Source organism: Xyrauchen texanus, chromosome 30, assembly GCF_025860055.1.
Source record: "Xyrauchen texanus isolate HMW12.3.18 chromosome 30, RBS_HiC_50CHRs, whole genome shotgun sequence".
Taxonomy (NCBI): Eukaryota; Metazoa; Chordata; class Actinopteri; order Cypriniformes; family Catostomidae; genus Xyrauchen; species Xyrauchen texanus.
In genome coordinates this window covers 18,047,682-18,067,284 of record NC_068305.1, presented here as the reverse complement: position 1 = coordinate 18,067,284, position 19,603 = coordinate 18,047,682, and the positions used below count along the sequence as shown (strand labels likewise).

The 19,603-nt window shown below is 41.6% G+C and overlaps 1 protein-coding gene across 2 annotated transcripts in view; it reads right to left on the bottom strand.

Moving 5' to 3' along the window:
- LOC127624299 (fibronectin type III domain-containing protein 4-like) overlaps positions 1–17,940 on the bottom strand; it is a 53,027-nt gene extending 35,087 nt beyond the window's left edge. For both annotated transcript variants that reach the window (XM_052099064.1, XM_052099065.1), the window contains exon 1: positions 17,192–17,940. In XM_052099064.1, coding sequence (XP_051955024.1) covers positions 17,192–17,267 — 76 coding nt within the window. In that variant the 5' untranslated portion in view covers positions 17,268–17,940. The remainder of the gene's footprint in view (positions 1–17,191) is intronic.
- Between the last annotated feature and the right edge of the window lie 1,663 nt (positions 17,941–19,603).

The following is a 19,603-nucleotide window of genomic DNA, read 5'->3' as shown; positions in this document are numbered from 1 at the left end:
TGCAATATCCAGACTGATCTCACAGTGAAATCGCATGCTTTGCTCATGACAAAATACCGGTGTTCCAACATATACCAGAACGCATTCGGCATAAATTATGTATACTGCACTGTAATTATTTCATATCTCTGTTTAATACATACTCATTTTATGGTAAGAATATGGATGTGCATGTCTGCACTTGTTAGGGTTACCTTGTCTTGTTTTACCTTTGCCCCTTTGGTTTCCATTTTTGTCCCTTTTGTTTTCCGTAGTTTTCACTTTTGTCCCTTGTTTAGCTCCACTGTCTCACTAGTCTATTGTTTAAAAGAACTACACTTCCCAGTATCCAACTGTCATCATCACTGCCATTTTGTTCATTGTTCTCACCTGTGTATCATTTGTAATCATCCTGTCCTTGTGTATTTATATCCTGGTTTTTGGTTCAGTCCTTGTCTTTCGTTGAATGCTGTTAGGCCGGTATGTGTTCCCTACCTGTTTCCTCAGTCTTGTGTTTATTTCCCCATTGAGGGTTTTTCCTTTGTTCCCGAGTTTTCCTTGTACTTGCCTTGTTTGTTTGGTTAATAAAATTGAACTGTATTTGGATCCGCATCTCCTCGTCTGCCTTCGCTGCCCATTTGTAACAGAACGAAAGACTAAACATGGATCCAGCGGTTCGAAAAGCGAGCTGTCAGCTGCTCAGCGTTAGTCAGGGAAATCGTCTGGTGGAGGACCACATCCGCGATTTCCTCCCGATTGCTAGTGCCACCGAATTCCCTGACTCCGACCTGGTGGGGTTTTTCCGGGCAAGCCTGAACAGTGCGCTCAAGGAGCGGTTGCCACGGGCAACACGCGGCTGGATGCTCCACGCGTTCGTGGAGGAGACTTTGCTGGCCTGCGGTTCACCGTTTACTGTGGGCGTCATCGAGGAGAACCCAGCCACTCCTCCCACAGTGGTAACCCTCCATTCACCCGTGGTTCGTCCCTTCACGCCTGCCACGGCCAACGAGCCAGCGTTGCCAGCTTCGTCCACCCGGCGGAGGAGGAGAAGAGGAAAGGCTTCTGCTCCCCAGTCTCCGCCTGCCACGGCCAGCGAGCCAGAGCCCACGCCAGCCACGGCCAGCGAGCCAGAGCCCACGCCTGCCACGGTCAGCGAGCCAGTAGCCTCCGATGTCAGCGAGCCAGCGCCTGTCGCCTCAGACGTCAGCGAGCCAGCGCCTGTAGCTTCCGACGTCAGCGAGCCAGCGCCTGTAGCTTCCGACGTCAGTGAGCCAGCACCTGTAGCCTCCGACGTCCCTGAGCCAGCGCCTGTAGCCTCGACCGTCCCTGAGCCAGCGCCTGTAGCCTCGACCGTCCCTGAGCCAGCGCCTGTAGCCTCGACCGTCCCTGAGCCAGCGCCTGTAGCCTCGACCGTCCCTGAGCCAGCGCCTGTAGCCATGACCGTCCTAGAGCCAGAGCCAGTAGCCATGACCGTCCAAGAGCCAGAGCCAGTAGCCATGACCGTCCAAGAGCCAGAGCCAGTAGCCATGACCGTCCAAGAGCCAGCGCCATTAGCCATGACTGTCCCAGAACCAGCGTCATCCGAGCCTTCCAGAGCTCCGCCTTCCGAGCCTCCCGAGCTTTCCAGAGCTCCGCCTCCCGAGCTTTCCAGAGCTCTGCCTTCCGAGCTCTCCAGAGCTCTGCCTACTGAGTCTTCTAGAACTCCTCCCGAGCTTCCCAGGGCTCCGCCCCTCGAGCCTTCTAGGGCTCCGCCCCTCGAGCCTCTCGAGCCTTCCACGGCCCTTCTCCCCGAGCCTCCTATGGCTCTGCTCCCAGAGACTCCACAGCGTTCTAGGGCTCCGCCTCTCGAGCCTCCTACGGCTCCTCCAGAGCCCCCTACGGCTCCACCTCCCGAGCCTCCTACGGCTCTGCTCCCAGAGACTCCTGAGCTTTCTAGGGCTCCGCCTCACGAGCCCCCTACGGCTCCGCCTCCCGAACCCTCTAGGGCTCCACTTCTTGAGCCTCACGCGCCTCCCAGGGCTCCGCCCCACAAGTCACTCAAGTCTTCCAGGGCTCCGCCTCTCAAGCCTCCTACGGCTCCACCTCTAGAGCCTCCTACGGTGCTACCTTCCTCGGCTAGGCCTCCTGAACCTGTCCCTGTCCGGTGGCCTTCTCCCAGGGCCCCAGACCCTGTTTCTGACCTGTGGCCTCCTTCCAGGCCTCCTGACCCGGTCCCTGTCCTGTGGCCTCTGCCCAGGCCCCCTGACCCTGTTCCCATCCTGTGGCCTCCTCCCAGGCCTCCTGACCCTGTTCCAGTTCTGTGGCCACCTCCCAGGCCTCCTGACCCGGTCCCTGTCCTATGGCCTCTTCCCAGGCCCCCTGACCCGGTCCCTGTCCTGTGGCCTCCTTCCAGGCCTCCTGACCCGGTCCCTGTCCTATGGACTCTTCCCAGGCTCCCTGACCCGGTCCCTGTCCTGTGGCCTCCTCCCAGGCCTCCTGACCCTGCTCCCGTCCTGTGGCCTCCTCCCAGGCCTCCTGAACCGGTCCCTGCCCTGTGGCCTCCTCCCAGGCCTCCTGACCCGGTCCCGGTCCAGTGGCCTCCTCCCAGGTTCCCCAAACCTATCCTTGCCCTGTGGCCGGCTCCCAGATCTCCTGAACCTACCCTTGCCCTGTGGCCAGCTCCCAGACCACCTGAACCTGTCCCTGCCCTGTGGCCAGCTCCCAGGGCTCCTGAACCTTCCCTTGCCCTGTGGCCAGCGAGCCAGACCACCTGAACCTGTCCTTGCCCTGTGTGCCCCCCCAGGACTTCCTGCCTTCCCTGTGTGCCTCTTGGACTTCCTGCCTGCCCTGTGCCCCCCTGGACTGCCCGTCTGCCCCTCGTTGCCCCCTGGACTGCCTGTCTGCCCCTTGTTGCCCCCTGGACTGCCTGTCTGCCCCTCGTGGCCCCCTGGACTGCCTGTCTGCCCTTCGTTGCTCCCCTTGGTCTGTCTGCCCACCACAAGCTTCCCCCCAGTCAATGGACATTTGTTCTTCCTGTTTTTTGTTTTGTCACTGTTGATCGTCTGGAATCCGATCCTTGAGGGGGGGCTATGTTAGGGTTACCTTGTCTTGTTTTACCTTTGCCCCTTTGGTTTCCATTTTTGTCCCTTTTGTTTTCCGTAGTTTTCACTTTTGTCCCTTGTTTAGCTCCACTGTCTCACTAGTCTATTGTTTAAAAGAACTACACTTCCCAGTATCCACCTGTCATCACTGCCATTTTGTTCATTGTTCTCACCTGTGTATCATTTGTAATCATCCTGTCCTTGTGTATTTATATCCTGGTTTTTGGTTCAGTCCTTGTCTTTCGTTGAATGTTGTTAGCCCGGTATGTGTTCCCTACCTGTTTCCTCAGTCTTGTGTTTATTTCCCCATTGAGGGTTTTTCCTTTGTTCCCGAGTTTTCCTTGTACCTGCCTTGTTTGTTTGGTTAATAAAATTGAACTGCATTTGGATCCGCATCTCCTCGTCTGCCTTCGCTGCCCATTCGTAACAGCACTATAATTAATTACTATGTCAGTTTTATACAAGCCTAGGTTTTTAATATATATGGATAGAAAATATTGTGTGAATGCTTCTATATAAATTATGAATAGGTAACAATCATGTTGTCTGAATAAACAAATATATTATCAATGTTTTTGGAGCTAGATTCATTTACAATTATGACCTCCATTCCATTGCATTTAGGATCCCTAGTCCAGCTACTTTTATTAGAAGCTTCAAGCAATCAAGCTGTGCTCTGTTGGTTCATATTATTAATTACCAATGCTCTGTTTAATTTTGACCTTATCATCTATAACAAGCTGAATTTTACGACATATAGGACAAACCAAATCCTGTGGAAAACGTGCATGTTCAATCAAATTCAACGTTCGGAACTAACTGTTCCATAAAACATGTTGATATAATTTGGAACTACTTGCCAAGCCAGATTTATTCCATTTGTCCAGATTAATATCAACTTTTTAGAAAAATGAATGATTCTTATTAACGTATGATAACATCTGCAGGGGTCATGTCTGGCACATTATGTATGTGTTTGCACCTCAGTCAAATTATTTCTCATGATTACATTCTCATTGTGATTCATCACAAAAACACCAAATATCCTTTCAAATTTGTCTCAAAATGTTAAGCAGATACTAATGACACATAATGAATTGCCAAGCACCACTAAAAGTAACAGAGATCCTCCTCATACTGTAAATTAACTTCATGTAGTGCATGTTCCCCAATGACAAGAAATTGAAGGTAGTTATGAAACCATTCATCAAGTATTTTTCATTTTAGCCATGACATTTTCTACGCTCTTCCCATCAGAGAGCTATTTGTCCTTGAAGTAATAGGGGTTACAAGGGACTGAAGGTAGTTTCAAAGAAATTGTGATGCATGGCAAGGCATAGGCTCTTTAGTGATATGGACAATAATTGTTTGGGTAAAGGAAGACATGAGTTATTGTCAGTCTTTGCTGTTCACAGCTGAAAGCAATGTTTTGTTTTACTGCCTTTTAAATGTATGGACATATTTAAAGAAATGGTTCACCCAAAAATGTACATTTTGGCAATCATTACAAACCTGTTTTGTTCTATTTATTGAAACACAAAATGAGATTTAAAGCAGAATGTCCAAACTACTGTTTTCAATACAGTACATGATGATTAATATTTAAAAGTTTCAAAATAAACAAACAAGCACTAAAAAAGTACTACAAAAAGTGTCTGACTTGTCAGCTATATTCCTATAAGGCCCTAATTTACTAAAGGTTTGTTTGTATAAAACCTGTGCAACCTTGATAGATCGTGAAATAGGTCCCAGCTGATTTACTAACACTGTCTACTGAAGATTGCTTCTTTCAGATGTGCAAAATAGCACATCTTGGCCTTTTTTGTAAGTTCCCTGAAATTAATATGCAGTTTAGTGGCATGCCTTCAAATACACAAAATAAATACTGGGGCAGTGGTGGCTCAGTGGTTGAGGCTCAGGGTTACTGACCAGAAGGTTGGAGGTTCAAGCCCCAGCACCACTAAGATGCCACTGTTGGGCCCTTGAGCAAGGCACTTAACTCCAGGTTGCTCTGGGGGATTGTCCCTGTAATAAGTGCACTGTAAGTTGCTTTGGATAAAAGTGTCTGCCAAATGCATAAATGTAAATGTAAATGCTGGTGTTGATGCAAGAAAGTTAAATTGCAACCGCAATGTGATTTATCAAGCCTGAAGGTAATTTCAGAAACCAAAACTGCGAGAGCAAATAAATACAAATGAAAGGCAGGTATTTATCTGATTCATGCTGTGCTTCATGCTGTCTTTGTGTCAAAACAGAGACCAGAGAACACATAGAACCCCCATTGATGACAAGTATTAGTGTGATATTAAAATGTTTTCCTTTTAAAAATGGTTTTATTCTGTTATTTTATAACTCGAAATCATAGCTGATAACATAACTAATGATCATACAGCTCTTTTAACTCTTAGATAAAAATAGCCTACTAACAATTTATGCCAAATGAGGACGCATTTTAGTATTTTAAACATTATTTTTAACTGCTGAAATATTGCAAAATATTTGTGAAACGAGAAGTGAGCAGCAACCTGTGTCTCTATCGAGCACACCTTAACCGTGGTCAAGAAATTTGTGGTTTGAAATTCAGATTTAGTTTAATTTTACATCAGTGATGCGATGGCTTAACATGTCCATAATATTGTATTTACTTCTTTGTGAATTATGAATTGCAATCAGTCTGAAACATTTCAAGAGAAGTAACATATACATGTATTCTAATGAATTACTATTCAGGCAGGGATTTTATAATGATATTGTATAATCCTCTAAATAGATATGAGTAAATCAGGGCTATGTCAAATCTATGTGTTGACCAGACCAAAGTCATTGATCATCTTTCCCTCTGTCATGCCTTTAAAATTGAATATGCAGATGTGTTTTTCAAACTTAATATATTGTGATTAGTCATGAGAACCTATCAAACTTGGCTCGACATGTCTGAAAGAGCCATTTCTGAATGAAACACTAGAGTGTCACAGATCTACCGGACACTCCCAACACTACCATCCCTCTCCTCTGAGTACTGATCATCTGCACCTGTCCCTCGTCACTGCATAAATCAGCTCCGCGACATAAAAACCTGATCCTCCTTTCAATCTTCATCTTATTTTGTCTAAGAATAAAGACTAACTTACATGCTACCGCTGGTTACTCCCTGAAGACATTCCATTGCTCTCTTATCCTGGTTCCTGCTCCATCACTCTCTTATCCTGGTTCCTGCTCCATCGCTCCTTTGACGATTCCCCAAGTTCATCTCTGCCTTTGTTTAGTTTGTTTTGTTTTCAATAAACACCACCTCCGGGTTCTACGCTATCTACGAGTCTGGGTGTCTGTTACAGAATGGGCACAACCACTCTGGGATCAAAATAGCACAGTAACCCAATCCCTTGATAGTTTTACCCAACATTTCCGAGAGGTTTTTGGACACCCGGGTTGGAGATACTTTGGTCTGTGATCAACTTTATAACCTCCGTCAGGGTGAGAGCACAATCAACGAGTACACCCTTAAATTCCACACCCTAACTGTTTCCAGCAGATGGAGTGAACCATCACTCCTAACTACTTAACGCCTGGGACTTGAGCCAAGGTTGCGTTTGCATCTTTCTTCATTTGAAGATTCCATGGGGCTCGAACGCTTCATCCAGCTCTCCGTCAGAGTGGCAAATAGAATGAGGTGAGTTACCTCTGCCTCGATGAGTTACCCACTTCACAGTTCCCGCCTGTCTCCTCGCAACACACCTCAACACATACTCCAGAACCAGACAGTGAAGTAATGCAGTTGGATGCTTTCCGACTGTCCCCTGCAGAGCACCAACGCCGGCTGACCAAGAGATTGTGCTTCTACTGTGGTAAAAAGGGACACGCTATCTCGGCATGTCCCATTCGTCCTCCTCGCCCACTGGTGAGTCACTTACACACTACTAGGATTTTTTCCTCCCCTCTTTTAACAAATGTGATGCTTACTGCTTCTGTTTTTTCAGGTAACTTAATTTCCGACACGCTCTGCAACCAGCTCCATCTCCAAAGATGGCCATGTGACCCCAACTTCCAAATCCAAACCATAAACGGCAAACCTTTAGGTAGGGGGTACCTCCGTCACTGGGCAGGTCCAGTCAAACTACAAGTTGGATGCATGCACACAGAAGAAATCACCTTAGAAAACTCCACCGCTGATATAATCTTGGGGCGTCCTTAGCTCATCCGTCATTCCCCGGTCATCTTCTGGTCAACCGGCCTACACCAAACCACCTTAGTTCAGTCAAGGAACCTCTTCCCCTCAATCTCAATACCATCACAATACCACCACAATTGAAAGCCCAACCAGTTCCCATACTGCTGAAATCCCTTCATGCTACTCCCACTTCCAAGACATCTTCTGCCCCCTATGTGCCTCACAGTTACCACCTCACCGACCATGGGACTGTGCAATAGAACTTATTCGTGGTGAGCCAGTGCCCCGAGGTAAAATATACCCTCTCTCCATTCCTGAACAAAGGGCCATGGAGGAGTACATCGAGGAGGCCCTTTCCCAGGGTTGCATCTGTCCCTCTCTTTCCATGGTCAGGAGAACCATCTGAGTTACAAGCTGTTGACCATTGGTTTAAAGAGTGAGAGGGTCTGGGACTTGGCTCACCACCACCTGCTATGGGCTCTGTGTCGCCAGAAATTTCTTGCTGATACCCAGTGAATTCCCACTCTGACTTACCATCCAGGGCAGAAGGTGTGGGTCTCCACGAGGGACATCAGACTACACCTGCCGTGCAAAAAGCTAAGTACCCGATACATTGGTCCCTTCACTATTTCCAGGCAAATTAACCCTGTCACTTTCTAACTCCAGCTCCCTCATGCATTTTGCATCCATCCTGCTTTCCACGTTTCTCTTCTGAAACCTTACCACCCGTCCCTCTCTCCTTACTCCTCAGAATCTTATTCTGCTGACGCCCCAGCCACTACTCCTGGAAGAAGGCCTATGCAGTTCGAGATGTCCTGGATGCCCGACACAGTAGGGGTCGTCTCGAGTACCTCATTGATTGGGAGGGATAGGGTCCAGAGGAAAGATCATGGGTACCTCGAGACGACATCCTGGATCCCACCCTTCTTGCCCACTTCCAAGATACCCACCCTGGTCATCCACCACGTCCACGACATCGGGAATCAAGTCCCGCTGGAGCGGTCTGTGGAGGGTGGGTAATGTCACAGATCTACCGGACACTCCCAGAACTAGTACTCTATCATCCCTCTCCCCTGAGTACTGATCATCTGCACCTGTCCCTTGTCACTGCATCAATCAGCTCCGCAACATAAAAGCCCAATCCTCGACATGAAACGCCAACGAACGACAAAGGAAAGGGAAAACAACAGGGTTTAAATAGACAGACACGGTAATAACAAAATCACGAACAGGTGCGGACAATAACACAGTGCAGGCAGTGATGAGGGCCGGGAAAAATGGGAAATGTAGTTTCTACAAGGACAGTGAAACACGGGGCGGACAACAAGGAAAACGTGACATGGAGCGTGATCGTGACATGTGAAACAGAAAACACGGGGCAGACAACACAGGATCGTAACATAGGCCCCCCTCAAAAGGACCGGATTCCAGATGGTCCTAGAGGGAAAAAGATGTCCAAAAGATGTCCAAGGAGTGAGGGGGTAGACCCAGGGGAAAAACTAAACTAAAACACAAAAGAACACACGGCTGGAAGAACATAAACGAAGGGAAGGAAATAAGGGCATAGGCAGCGAACATCCACGAAAGGCAGGGGTAACCTCGAACGAACAAGGGGAACAGAGAGAGAACCACGAGGGAACATAGGTATCGACATGAAACGCCAACGAACGACAAAGGAAAGGGAAAACAACAGGGTTTAAATAGACAGACACGGTAATAACAAAATCACGCACAGGTGCGGACAATAACACAGTGCAGGCAGTGATGAGGGCCGGGAAACATGGGAAATGTAGTTTCTACAAGGACAGTGAAACACGGGGCGGACAACAAGGAAAACATGACATGGAGCGTGATCGGTGACATGTGAAACAGAAAACACGGGGCAGACAACACGGGATCGTAACATCTACGCTATCTACGAGTATGTGTCTGTTACATAGGGTTAATGAGAGCTCCGGCACGAAAGAGATTATAAGTGAACAACAGCCAGAAGTTTGACCTGCTCCTCACACCAAGCTATTCTATTGCATCAGAAGACTTGTAATATAGTTCATAAGTAGTATGGAAATACAATTTTGTCCTTTTTGGAGATTGGCAAATCAAATCACCTAACATCTCATTTTGTGTTTTACGGAATAAAGAAAATAACAACACCGGAAAGGCAAAATTTGGTAACAATTTCAATGAAGTCTGTATTTATAATGCATTATAAGGGTATTCTTAACACATTATAATGTATACTTTATGCCTTATAATAAACCTTACAATATGTTGTATTGTCTCATAAATAATTATAACAAAAGTTATAGTATGATATAATACTATTTGTTGTTATAACTTTTAAGATTACGATGCATTATAACACACAATGAAACCTCTATTTATAATGCATTAAACGGGTATCCTTTATGCAATATAATGTATGAATAATGCTTAATAATAAATGTTTTTTCATTCTCAGAACTCAAATGAGTAAAAATCCATCATTTACAGTTGCCAGTGCCCAGCCTTTAGTAGAGCTGTTTGTTTGTTCATTTTTGAGCGTTTCCACACAGGAAATAAAACTTTTAATGTAAGTTAAAGTAAGTTTAAGCTGATAACACTTTTGCATCTGAAATAATGTTATGTGGTATTGTTTATTTTATTAAATATTGTATTTGCTAAGTATTACAATAGTAATGTTCAAAGCAAATGAGTCTTATAACCACCCATATATTATGACTGTTTAAAAGAAGATTTGTTTTTAAAAGCAGACGAAGACACTTATAAATTATTATGTGCAGGTTTTGAAAAACAATGTAAATATATGAAACATATAATACATTATAATTTAAAATAAATGTTGATCTTGTTTTATGATAAAGTATACTCTTAAAAGTTATAACCATAAATAGGTAATTATTGTATCATATTGGAACTGTTGTTACAATTATTTATGAGACCATAAAACATATTATAAGGTTTATTATAAGGCATTATGTATACATTATAATGTGTTAAGTATATTATAATGCACTATATGTAAATGCAGGCTTCATAGAACTTGTTACCCCAAATTATTTGTTTTGTTTGATCTATTCCTTTAAACTCATATAGTGTGTTACAGCATAAATGGGACAATATTCAAGTACTAGTAATTAATCCTTGCAAGTAATTGCTTCAGCTTTCTACATCATATCAATTTAGTTTGAGTGAGATTGTATTATTTGCAGTGATTTGCAGTGAGATTGCAGTATTGAGTGACACAGTACATTTCATCAGATGTTGGAGAGATGTTGCAGTATCTCTCAAACATGACTGGCAAATATATGAATATACTGAACAAGCTTTGTTTAGTTCCACTACAAGAAGTGATTGATTAGTATAAGGTGCTAATGAAACTTAGATCCACAGATAAAACCTGTAGATACATTTAGATTTATGACAAGACTTGTTATTCAATTTATTCTTTGTCATAATACCTGTCATGCCTAAACCACTCAGGCACAAGTCAGAAGCACTCAAATAAGTTACATAATAGAAGGATATGCACAGGTCACCCAGGGTAATACATTGAGCATAAAGTTAAAAAGTGAGAGGCCACATGTGACAAAGGCATCCTGTCAAGAGTAATTCACAGGAAACAGACTCATAGAAGCACTTCAGCTGCTCTTCAATATCTATCCTGAAAGCAGGCACATCCATAAGCTCAAAGAGACCTTGAACATGGAAGGCAAGTTCAACTACAATCCACCAAAGTATAAGAGCAGACAAAATGTATGTGCTCAGGGTTCTGTTTCTATTTAAAGGAATGATTCACTTAAAAATGAAAATCTGTGATCTATGACTCACACTCATGTTGTTCCAAACCCTTATGACTTTCATCCATGGAAGGGAGACGTCAGACACAATGATCAGTCTCCATCCACTTTCAGTGTATACAAAAACACAATGAATGTGAATGGTGACTGAGGCTATCATTCTGCCTGACATCTCCTTTTGTGTCCTCAGAAGAAGTCACACAGGTTTAGAATGCCATGAGGGTGAGTAAATGATGATGGAATTTTAATTGTGGTTGATCCATCCCTTTAAATTTAGCATGGTTTTGAACCTGCTAGATGAAAATACACATGATGTTTCTGTCATTAGTTTCCCTACTCTATTTCTTTCAAATGCAAGTGCAGTACTCCCAATTTAAATTGCAAGTGTATATATTGATTCTATGAAAAACTACTTTCTTGTCTGAACTGAGAATTTATATAAATTGTCTTGCTACAAGAGAATGTCTATTTGGTGTTTCCAATAAGCAATCACAACACACAATAATTTGTCTTCACAACCTCAATCTGGTATTTCTCTCTCACCATCTCTGTCTATTACTATGTTATCTTTCTCAAACTCCAGTAATCTAATGACCTAAAGGCATGCAATGGATTGTGTTGAGGGATTAGAGCTACATGATAGGTTTCATGAAATGTTGTGCTGTCTGATCCTCTCAGGATAGATAATGCTCTCAGAGATGGAGCTGCTCAGGTTCCCTGTGGAGAGAGGTGTCATTGTAACACCACAGCACCCCACGCTGCCCTTAAATAGTCAAGTGTGATCCACCTGCAAGGTTTTCTAAGGACAAGCTGGAGAATTCAGACTCAGGGTTATGCGTGAATGTATACATGCAGGCAGAAAGGAGACTTTATGCTGTCTTCTATTATATCTGAAAATAATATCCTATGCATACCTGACAACATCGGATTGTGAAAAAAACAATTTGCGCGTGGTTCGTATGTGTGAGGATTGGCAGCTGTTGGGAGTTTCTGGTGCCACCCTTGGGTAAGATTGTGCCCCTGTACGAAGTATGTGCACTACGCAGACTGCGTAATATACATATAGCCCGTTTCAAGGACTGTTCGTTGGTGACGTCATTGTTCCATGAATATTTCCAGCTTGCCAAAACAGAGACTATTTAGCAGAGATAGGCCACTTCTATTAAAATGATTGGGAGAAATTGGTGTCAAGACTTTTGTAAAATGGATTGTTTCAACTGTAAAGTCTGACTAGATGAGCCTTGTTTGAAGCTGTTGTAAAATGACTATAAACACATTTTACAATACATCAATGGACCCATTTCATATTTGTGAGTTTGGAACATGGAAGTAAACTATAGTGGGGCAAACTTCAATAGCGGTGAATGGCTGACCATAGCAAATATTATTTTTGTTTAAAAAAAAAGAATAGCGATAAGGATATCAGTTCATCAGCAGCAGTGGTGAATAGTTCTTTTTTTCTAATGCCAGGGCAATATAAAAAAGGTTATATTCTTTAGTTAATTTACATGAAATAATTCACAAAGTAAAAACGTGTGCTCGATTTAAACTGCAAATCCAGAAATAACCACAAACAGTAAATATTTAGGATAATGAAGTATATTGCTGGGGGAAGGATTGATTATTCAGATAATTATATATAATAATTGTAACTCATTATTGAACATTGTATTTTTACCTTAAAAGGATAGTTCCAATCTGGTCTCATAGTGATAATGTGACAAATTTTTCCAATTTTTTTTATATGCGTCTCCATTTACAATTCCCTGCAGTTTCCAGGTGAAATTAACACTAGAGACGCAATGACAACTGTGTTTATTCACTTTCACGCAAATCATGACTTTAATGGTTGATTATGACTTTATTAATACTTTTTTCCCTCTCTGTTACTCCGACTCTGCTATTTTATGACATCGACACACTTTTACTCTAATGCATCTTTTGAAAATTATATCTTGTAATGCTTGTATTACAGACCCACCTATACATTATATGAAGTGGATACTTCAGAAAATGTGCTTTTACATTTCACTTCTGTATTAGAAAACACTGTTGGTTAGGTTCAGGCAAAAGTTTTAGGTTAGGGAGGTATGTTTTAAAAACATCTATCTAATATTAATCTTAAAACCTCATCTGAATATGATCACCATTTTACTCACTTTTGGCACCCCAAGCTGGACATTTCACATGGAAAACTGCAGCTAAACTTATACAGCACGTACATTTTGAATTTAAAAAATGTTGTTAAATTTCATGAGATCAAGCTGGATAGTTCACCCAAAAATTATCATATATACTACAGTAGTATTGTATACTATATTGTATACGGCTGCAACTAACGATTATTTTGATAATCGATTAATCTAATGATTATTAGAATGATTATTCATTATTGCAACGATTAATCACTAGCTCTTTACCGATTATTCAGAGTTAAATAATCGGTAACCCGAGTTAAAAGGTTGTAGTAAACATGCTTGCTGACAATAAAGTGGACAAAATCATCCTTTAAAAATACCTCTAAATGACATTCACTGAATTAAATGAAAAAAATAAAACATTTTATTAAGTTTTACTGAGTAAAGAAATTCACTGAAAATCCTTAAAACAAGATACATTTACTTGAGAACAACATATAAGATGTATTTAGATGTATTTTTCACTTGGTTATAATTCTGCGAGTGCAGTAAAGACAAAATATACTTATATTCAAGATTTATTCTCTAAAAGCAAGTCTAAATCTTATTTGCTGCTTCTCAGGTGAATGCATCTTTTTTTAAAGGATTTTTAGATATTTAAAAATATTAGTAATTTTTTTTGCTCCCCAATTTGGAATGCCCAATTCCCAATGCGCTCTAGGTCCTCGTGGTGGTGTAGTGACTCGCCTCAAGCTGGGTGGTGGAGGATGAATCTCAGTTGCCTCCACGTCTGAGACCGTCAATCTGCACATCTTATCATGTGGCTTGTTGAGATCTAGCATGTGTGGAGGCTTCACGCTATTCTCCATGGCATCCACGCACAACTCACCACGTACCCCACCAAGAGCGAGAACCACATTATAGCGACCACAAGGAGGTTAACCCAACGTGACTCTACCCACCCTAGCAACCAGGCCAGTTGGTTGCTTAGGAGACCTGGCTGGAGTCACTCAGCACACCCTGGATTTGAACCTGCGACTCCAGGTGTGGTAGTCAGCGTCTTTACTTGCTGAGCTACAGGCCCCAAAATATTTTGTACCTTTACGCAAAATAATCTCTTATTAATAAAGCTGCATTTTGACAATTTTCTTCACAATAAGAAATGCACAATGACACATATATTATGATTCAATAAGTCGCCATCATGTTATAATCTAGCTGCAGACGCTTGACACACGTTTTGCTTCAGTGGAGCGGCAGCTCCAGCTCCACTTATTCCACAATGAGAGTGCTTCTGTATTTACTTATTTTGTATTTATGCATTAGAATTCCTCATACTTTGCGATATACATCACCTTAAACAGTTTGGAGTGCATGTGAACTGTTAGCTGTGTAATTCTTCCTCTCCTTAGTGAGGAGCGAACTGCAGTGCTCCTCTCACGCTTCATCATTAGAGTTTATTGTGATCTCATGCTTTGTTAAATGAGATCAAATGACTATTCGACAACTAAGATTTTTATCAACAATTTGTTTTATTGTTGAGGTTTCAGCCCTCTATGTATATTTTTTATATATATACTCTGTCCCTTGTGCACCCAGTATTAGGGTAGTTGTTCACTGATCTGTATATATACAGTATATTGTGTATATACATATATACAGTATATATCCTTATTGCTTTACTTCACTTTACTTTGTTCTGTACAGTGTTATCAACAGTCACCCTACATACAACACATACTATCATACATGCGTGTCACACTCCACCTTATCACCTGTGCAGTGCAGCCTCATATCCTTCTGACAATGACATCCCCAGCAATGCAAACTAATTTGATTGGTTTGTCTTTGCTCTAGCAGTGATCAGTGAACAAATACCTTTATACTGGGTGCACAAAAGACAAAGTAAGACTATGTGGCAGTTTAAGGTCAGTGTTATTGGTCACCACGATCCACCAGGTCTGGCCTGGCAATGCAGTTCTCCTATGACCTCACCACTTGCCAGACAAGATGATGGAAAACTGATATATTTTACAGGCAAATGATTTATGCCTAAATCATCCTGATGTACATACAGTAGTTCTATTTGTAGGCATAGTTCACAGAAAAAAAAAATTATCTTATCATTTTTGTGACTTGCCCTCATGCCATCCCAGAGATGTGACTTAACACATATAAAGATATTTAGAAGAATATCTCAACTCCATAGCTCCATATAAGGCACGTGAATGGAGACCAAAAAGTTGAAGCTCCAAAAAGGAAATAAAGGCAGCACAAAAGTAATCCATATGACTACAGTGGTTAAATCAATGTCTTCTGGAGCGATAATAGGTGTGGGTGAGAAGATGATCAATAACGAAATATTTTTTCCCTATAAATCTCTACTTATAAACAGCTCTCCTAAGCATGCATCTCTCTTATGAGTAGTTCTTCTTTTGTTTTTAAAGATATGCATTCTTCATACATATTGCACAGTTTGGACCCTGTTGACCTGCTAAGGTGAGATATTCTTCTAAAAATCTTTGTGTTTAGCAGACAAAAGAAAGTCACATCCGGAATGCATGACACTAAATACTGCTCTGCATGACACTAACTGCAGTAGCTCATTCCAGGTGTCTGTTGTCAGGGTAAAGAAACCAAGATGTATTTAAATGATTCTCCACTCCAAAATCTCTGTCTCTGCAATGAAGCTGATCTAGATACAGATTTCAGTATACTTGATTATTTGCAAAGTGATTCATAATACAAATTCAAGTAATGTAGATATACTGAACATAACTACCTACAGTTTACGTACATTCGAGTTTGAGATTCCAACATAGTCTCCTGAGAGTTTGTAACAATACTACAAGGTAGCTAATTTGTACCAATTTATACAATTTAATTTGTACAAGAACATACGATTTATACATCAACCGATCACATACGCTTCAAGAAAATGCCTTCGGAAACCGGAAGTGTTGCTTTCTTCCGTATTACAAATCAGGCCTTTTAACATTAATACCATTGTTATGTTTATGCTCTGGGTAGGGTAAGATGTTACACTCTATGGATTGGTTTAACAATGGGGTGTGGGTGAGGGGATACAGTTATGAAAACACAGTTTTGGATTAACACAGAACAAACGCCACATCAGGAACTACAATGACATGAGGGAAGCATCTCTCATCAGTGGGTGATTGTACAATTTTGTACAAATGAACTCGCCATCTCGTACTGTTGTGATGAATTCTCTTGAGATCGGGTTGGAGATTCTGCTCTTATGTCAAATGCATAACTGGGGAGAAATCATTACTGTAGAATGGCCGTTTCGTGTAATATGCACTAGTAAATTATTGCATTTAATAAGCCATCAATGAGAATTCAATTATGCTTCCTCACAGTTCGTATCTATTTTGCAAAAGCAGAGATATCCTGGTTTCTGAAGAGAGCTTAGAAACGTCCTGCACTGGGAGCATTCATACATCAAATAGAAATGAGGTGCTTATAAAAGCTACCACAAAATCCCTGATGACTCATTTAGGAAAACGCAAGGGAAGGGATCAGAACAAAGCAGACAAGAACCTCCACAACAAGGATAAAAAAAAAAATCACTATTTTTATATCTAAAGGATTTGAACTCATAATTCTAAGAGGACTAATATTCAATGGGGGGGGTGCTTTAAACATCATAAAAAATAAAGTTAACAATGTAGTTCAAAGCTTTTTCATTTCTAAATCGGTGAAAGCACACCAGGAATGTGGTCAACATGTTAATCTTTTGGCATTGCCAGATTTAAAGGATGCATGATACTGGATGCTGTTGTGATTTGATCCTCTTGTTTTGAATGTAAGTTACAATGGTGATATTTATGTGGCCTTCTGCATGACATGCTTTTGCTCATAGATAGACACACATACATCATCCATACAAAAACAAATTCATAGTTAATTCAATTTCCACAAGCTTACTTTCATGCATCCCTTCAATAAGACACTTATCACATACATTTTTACCCGAATGTTTCACAGTAAGAATAAACTTACTTGCTCCCACCAGAAACATTTCACTACCGAAGAGCAACAGTCCGACAGAGTTAACGAGGACAAGAAGGCGAGCCATGTCTCGACCTGGCTAAATATTTTCATCCACACAAAACGTCAAAGAATCCAAACAGATGTTGTTGTTTTCTTGTTCCTTCTGAACGGTTTCGTTTTATAACATTATTATTTATTCTCTCAAATAAACACGTCTTAAATAAAGTAAAGACGCTACATGAATCTCACGATGGTTCACAAATTCTATAAAAACACGTGTCGGGACGTTCAAGCCAGCATTAGGTTTAATATCTCAAGCTGAAATTCTCTGCCGTTTCACTTTATTCATGTTGTTTGATTATTTCAAGCATTTCCCTCGAAAATCCATGTTGTGAGGGAGGGTCAACGTCCGAGGTGTTCAAATCTGAAGCTCGTGCATGCCAGCGAACAGTGTCGAGGAGGTGGACGCGTGCGCGTCAAGCATTCAGCTCCACAGCTGGTTGCGCGAGTGCAACAGAAATGATAGAAATGTGCTTGTATCGAGACAATGAAGAGATTTCACTGTCGCAACATTCCTCTAAGACCAAGTCTTAATGAGTTTCTTCACTCAGCGTGCGGTACAGGACGAGTTTAATTCCCCATCAATCTCACTTCGCCTCGTATTTTAGGAGATGAATCGCCTCCTGGCCACAGAGTCACAGACGAAACTCTTCAATTGCGTTCCCGTCAAATATGCTGGGGCATTACTCATTCATGAATTAAATGACATACCCAACATTCTCCCCTCCCTCTGCTTGTGTCGTATTACGGTAATGCCCTGAAATTGAATACTGACGTAGCCAAAGACCGTAGATTTACCTTCAGTTCGGGTGCTAACAGACCTTTTTCACACTCCGGGTTTTAGAAAACGGAAGTAAACGATTGCAGGGTAATCACAGCAAATATTATTTTTACTTAGCCATTTGCTCCAAGTCCACTAAAAATCCACTATTACCATTCTAACTTTCCAGAAGATGAAAAAAATAAAAAAAAATAATTGAGAGTGGTGGATTAAGAAGATGCCACATTTACTATCACTCTCTCAGCCACTGTAATAGAAACCCCCAAATTCCAGGGTAATATAACAATAAGCATAATGTTATAAATGTACACTCAATATAAAATATATATATATATATATGATATACGGTGCTAAATAAGGTGGAAACGTGTCATCACAATCTGAAAAAGTTCTATATGTGTGAGTAAACTGAAGTTCCCTTACGACTCAGTACACTTGACATTGCGTAGCTACGCATATGAGGAGTGCCTTCATACACGACCTAGTTGAAACCACTCTACAATAACGCCAATGTTCTAATATTGGTTATGGTGTTTGAGCCCCACCTGTATTGGTGCGAAACTGTCCGCTATAAAAACAGGTGCACAGACACCATTTCCTCAAATTATTTTCCTTCAAGACAGCGATCATCTCTTGTCTAGAAGCCCTCTACCTTCACTATTGATATACACGAGTCAGAGGGTGGAATCTCCACGCAAAAACTTTCCGCTCCCCTGCAGTTTTCCGGCGAACATCACACCGCCTCACCTGTTGATGCTTCACTGGTGAACGTGCCTCAGCATCCTGATTCCCCACAGCACTTCAGCAGGGTTTGTGTATCCTTATAAAGCAATTGTATATTGTGTATTGTATACTGTGTGATATAAATAAAAATATATATTAATTTATATATTTCTATATCTAATAGAGTCACTTACATGTTCGCGTCTTTTTAAACGATTGTACGATTATCAAAAGAGAGTATAATTTACCATGTTTTGAACTCCTGCTACTCTGCTAACGTTTGATAAACATGCTTTAATATCATGTAATGTAGGAACTTTGACTCAATTAACAGTATTATTTAATACAAGTGAATGATTATGACTTATTTTTGTATTTCTTCCTGTGTGCCAACATGATTGTGTGGTGTCACGCACCTGCATCTTGGTGAAATTGGAAGTTTAAAATTTCCGCATCACTTTCCAAATTGGAATTTTGATTTCAAGTGCCGTTCCATTGCATTTTTCCCAGAAGTTGGAAAATCCGACTTTCCGAGTTAAATAGAAAGCAGCGTCAGCATAACTACTGTGGCAGACATAGGGTGAATAGATTGGCTACTACTGCAAGGTGGCACTGAATTCTTGTAGCTATAATTAACACAGTCTAGTTCAGGTGGCACCAGTGGCAGTATACAGTACTGGCTCACTCATTTCAACCGGAAAAAAAGAAGATGGTATTCCTTGAACACCAGTTTTCCAGTTTGAACACACTTTTGTGACAACAAGCCCCAATAACAGATAGAATAAATTCACAAAAATAAATACATTTTCTTATTTAAGAACAAGGTGTTTGAAATGAACATACAGAACCATTGCTAG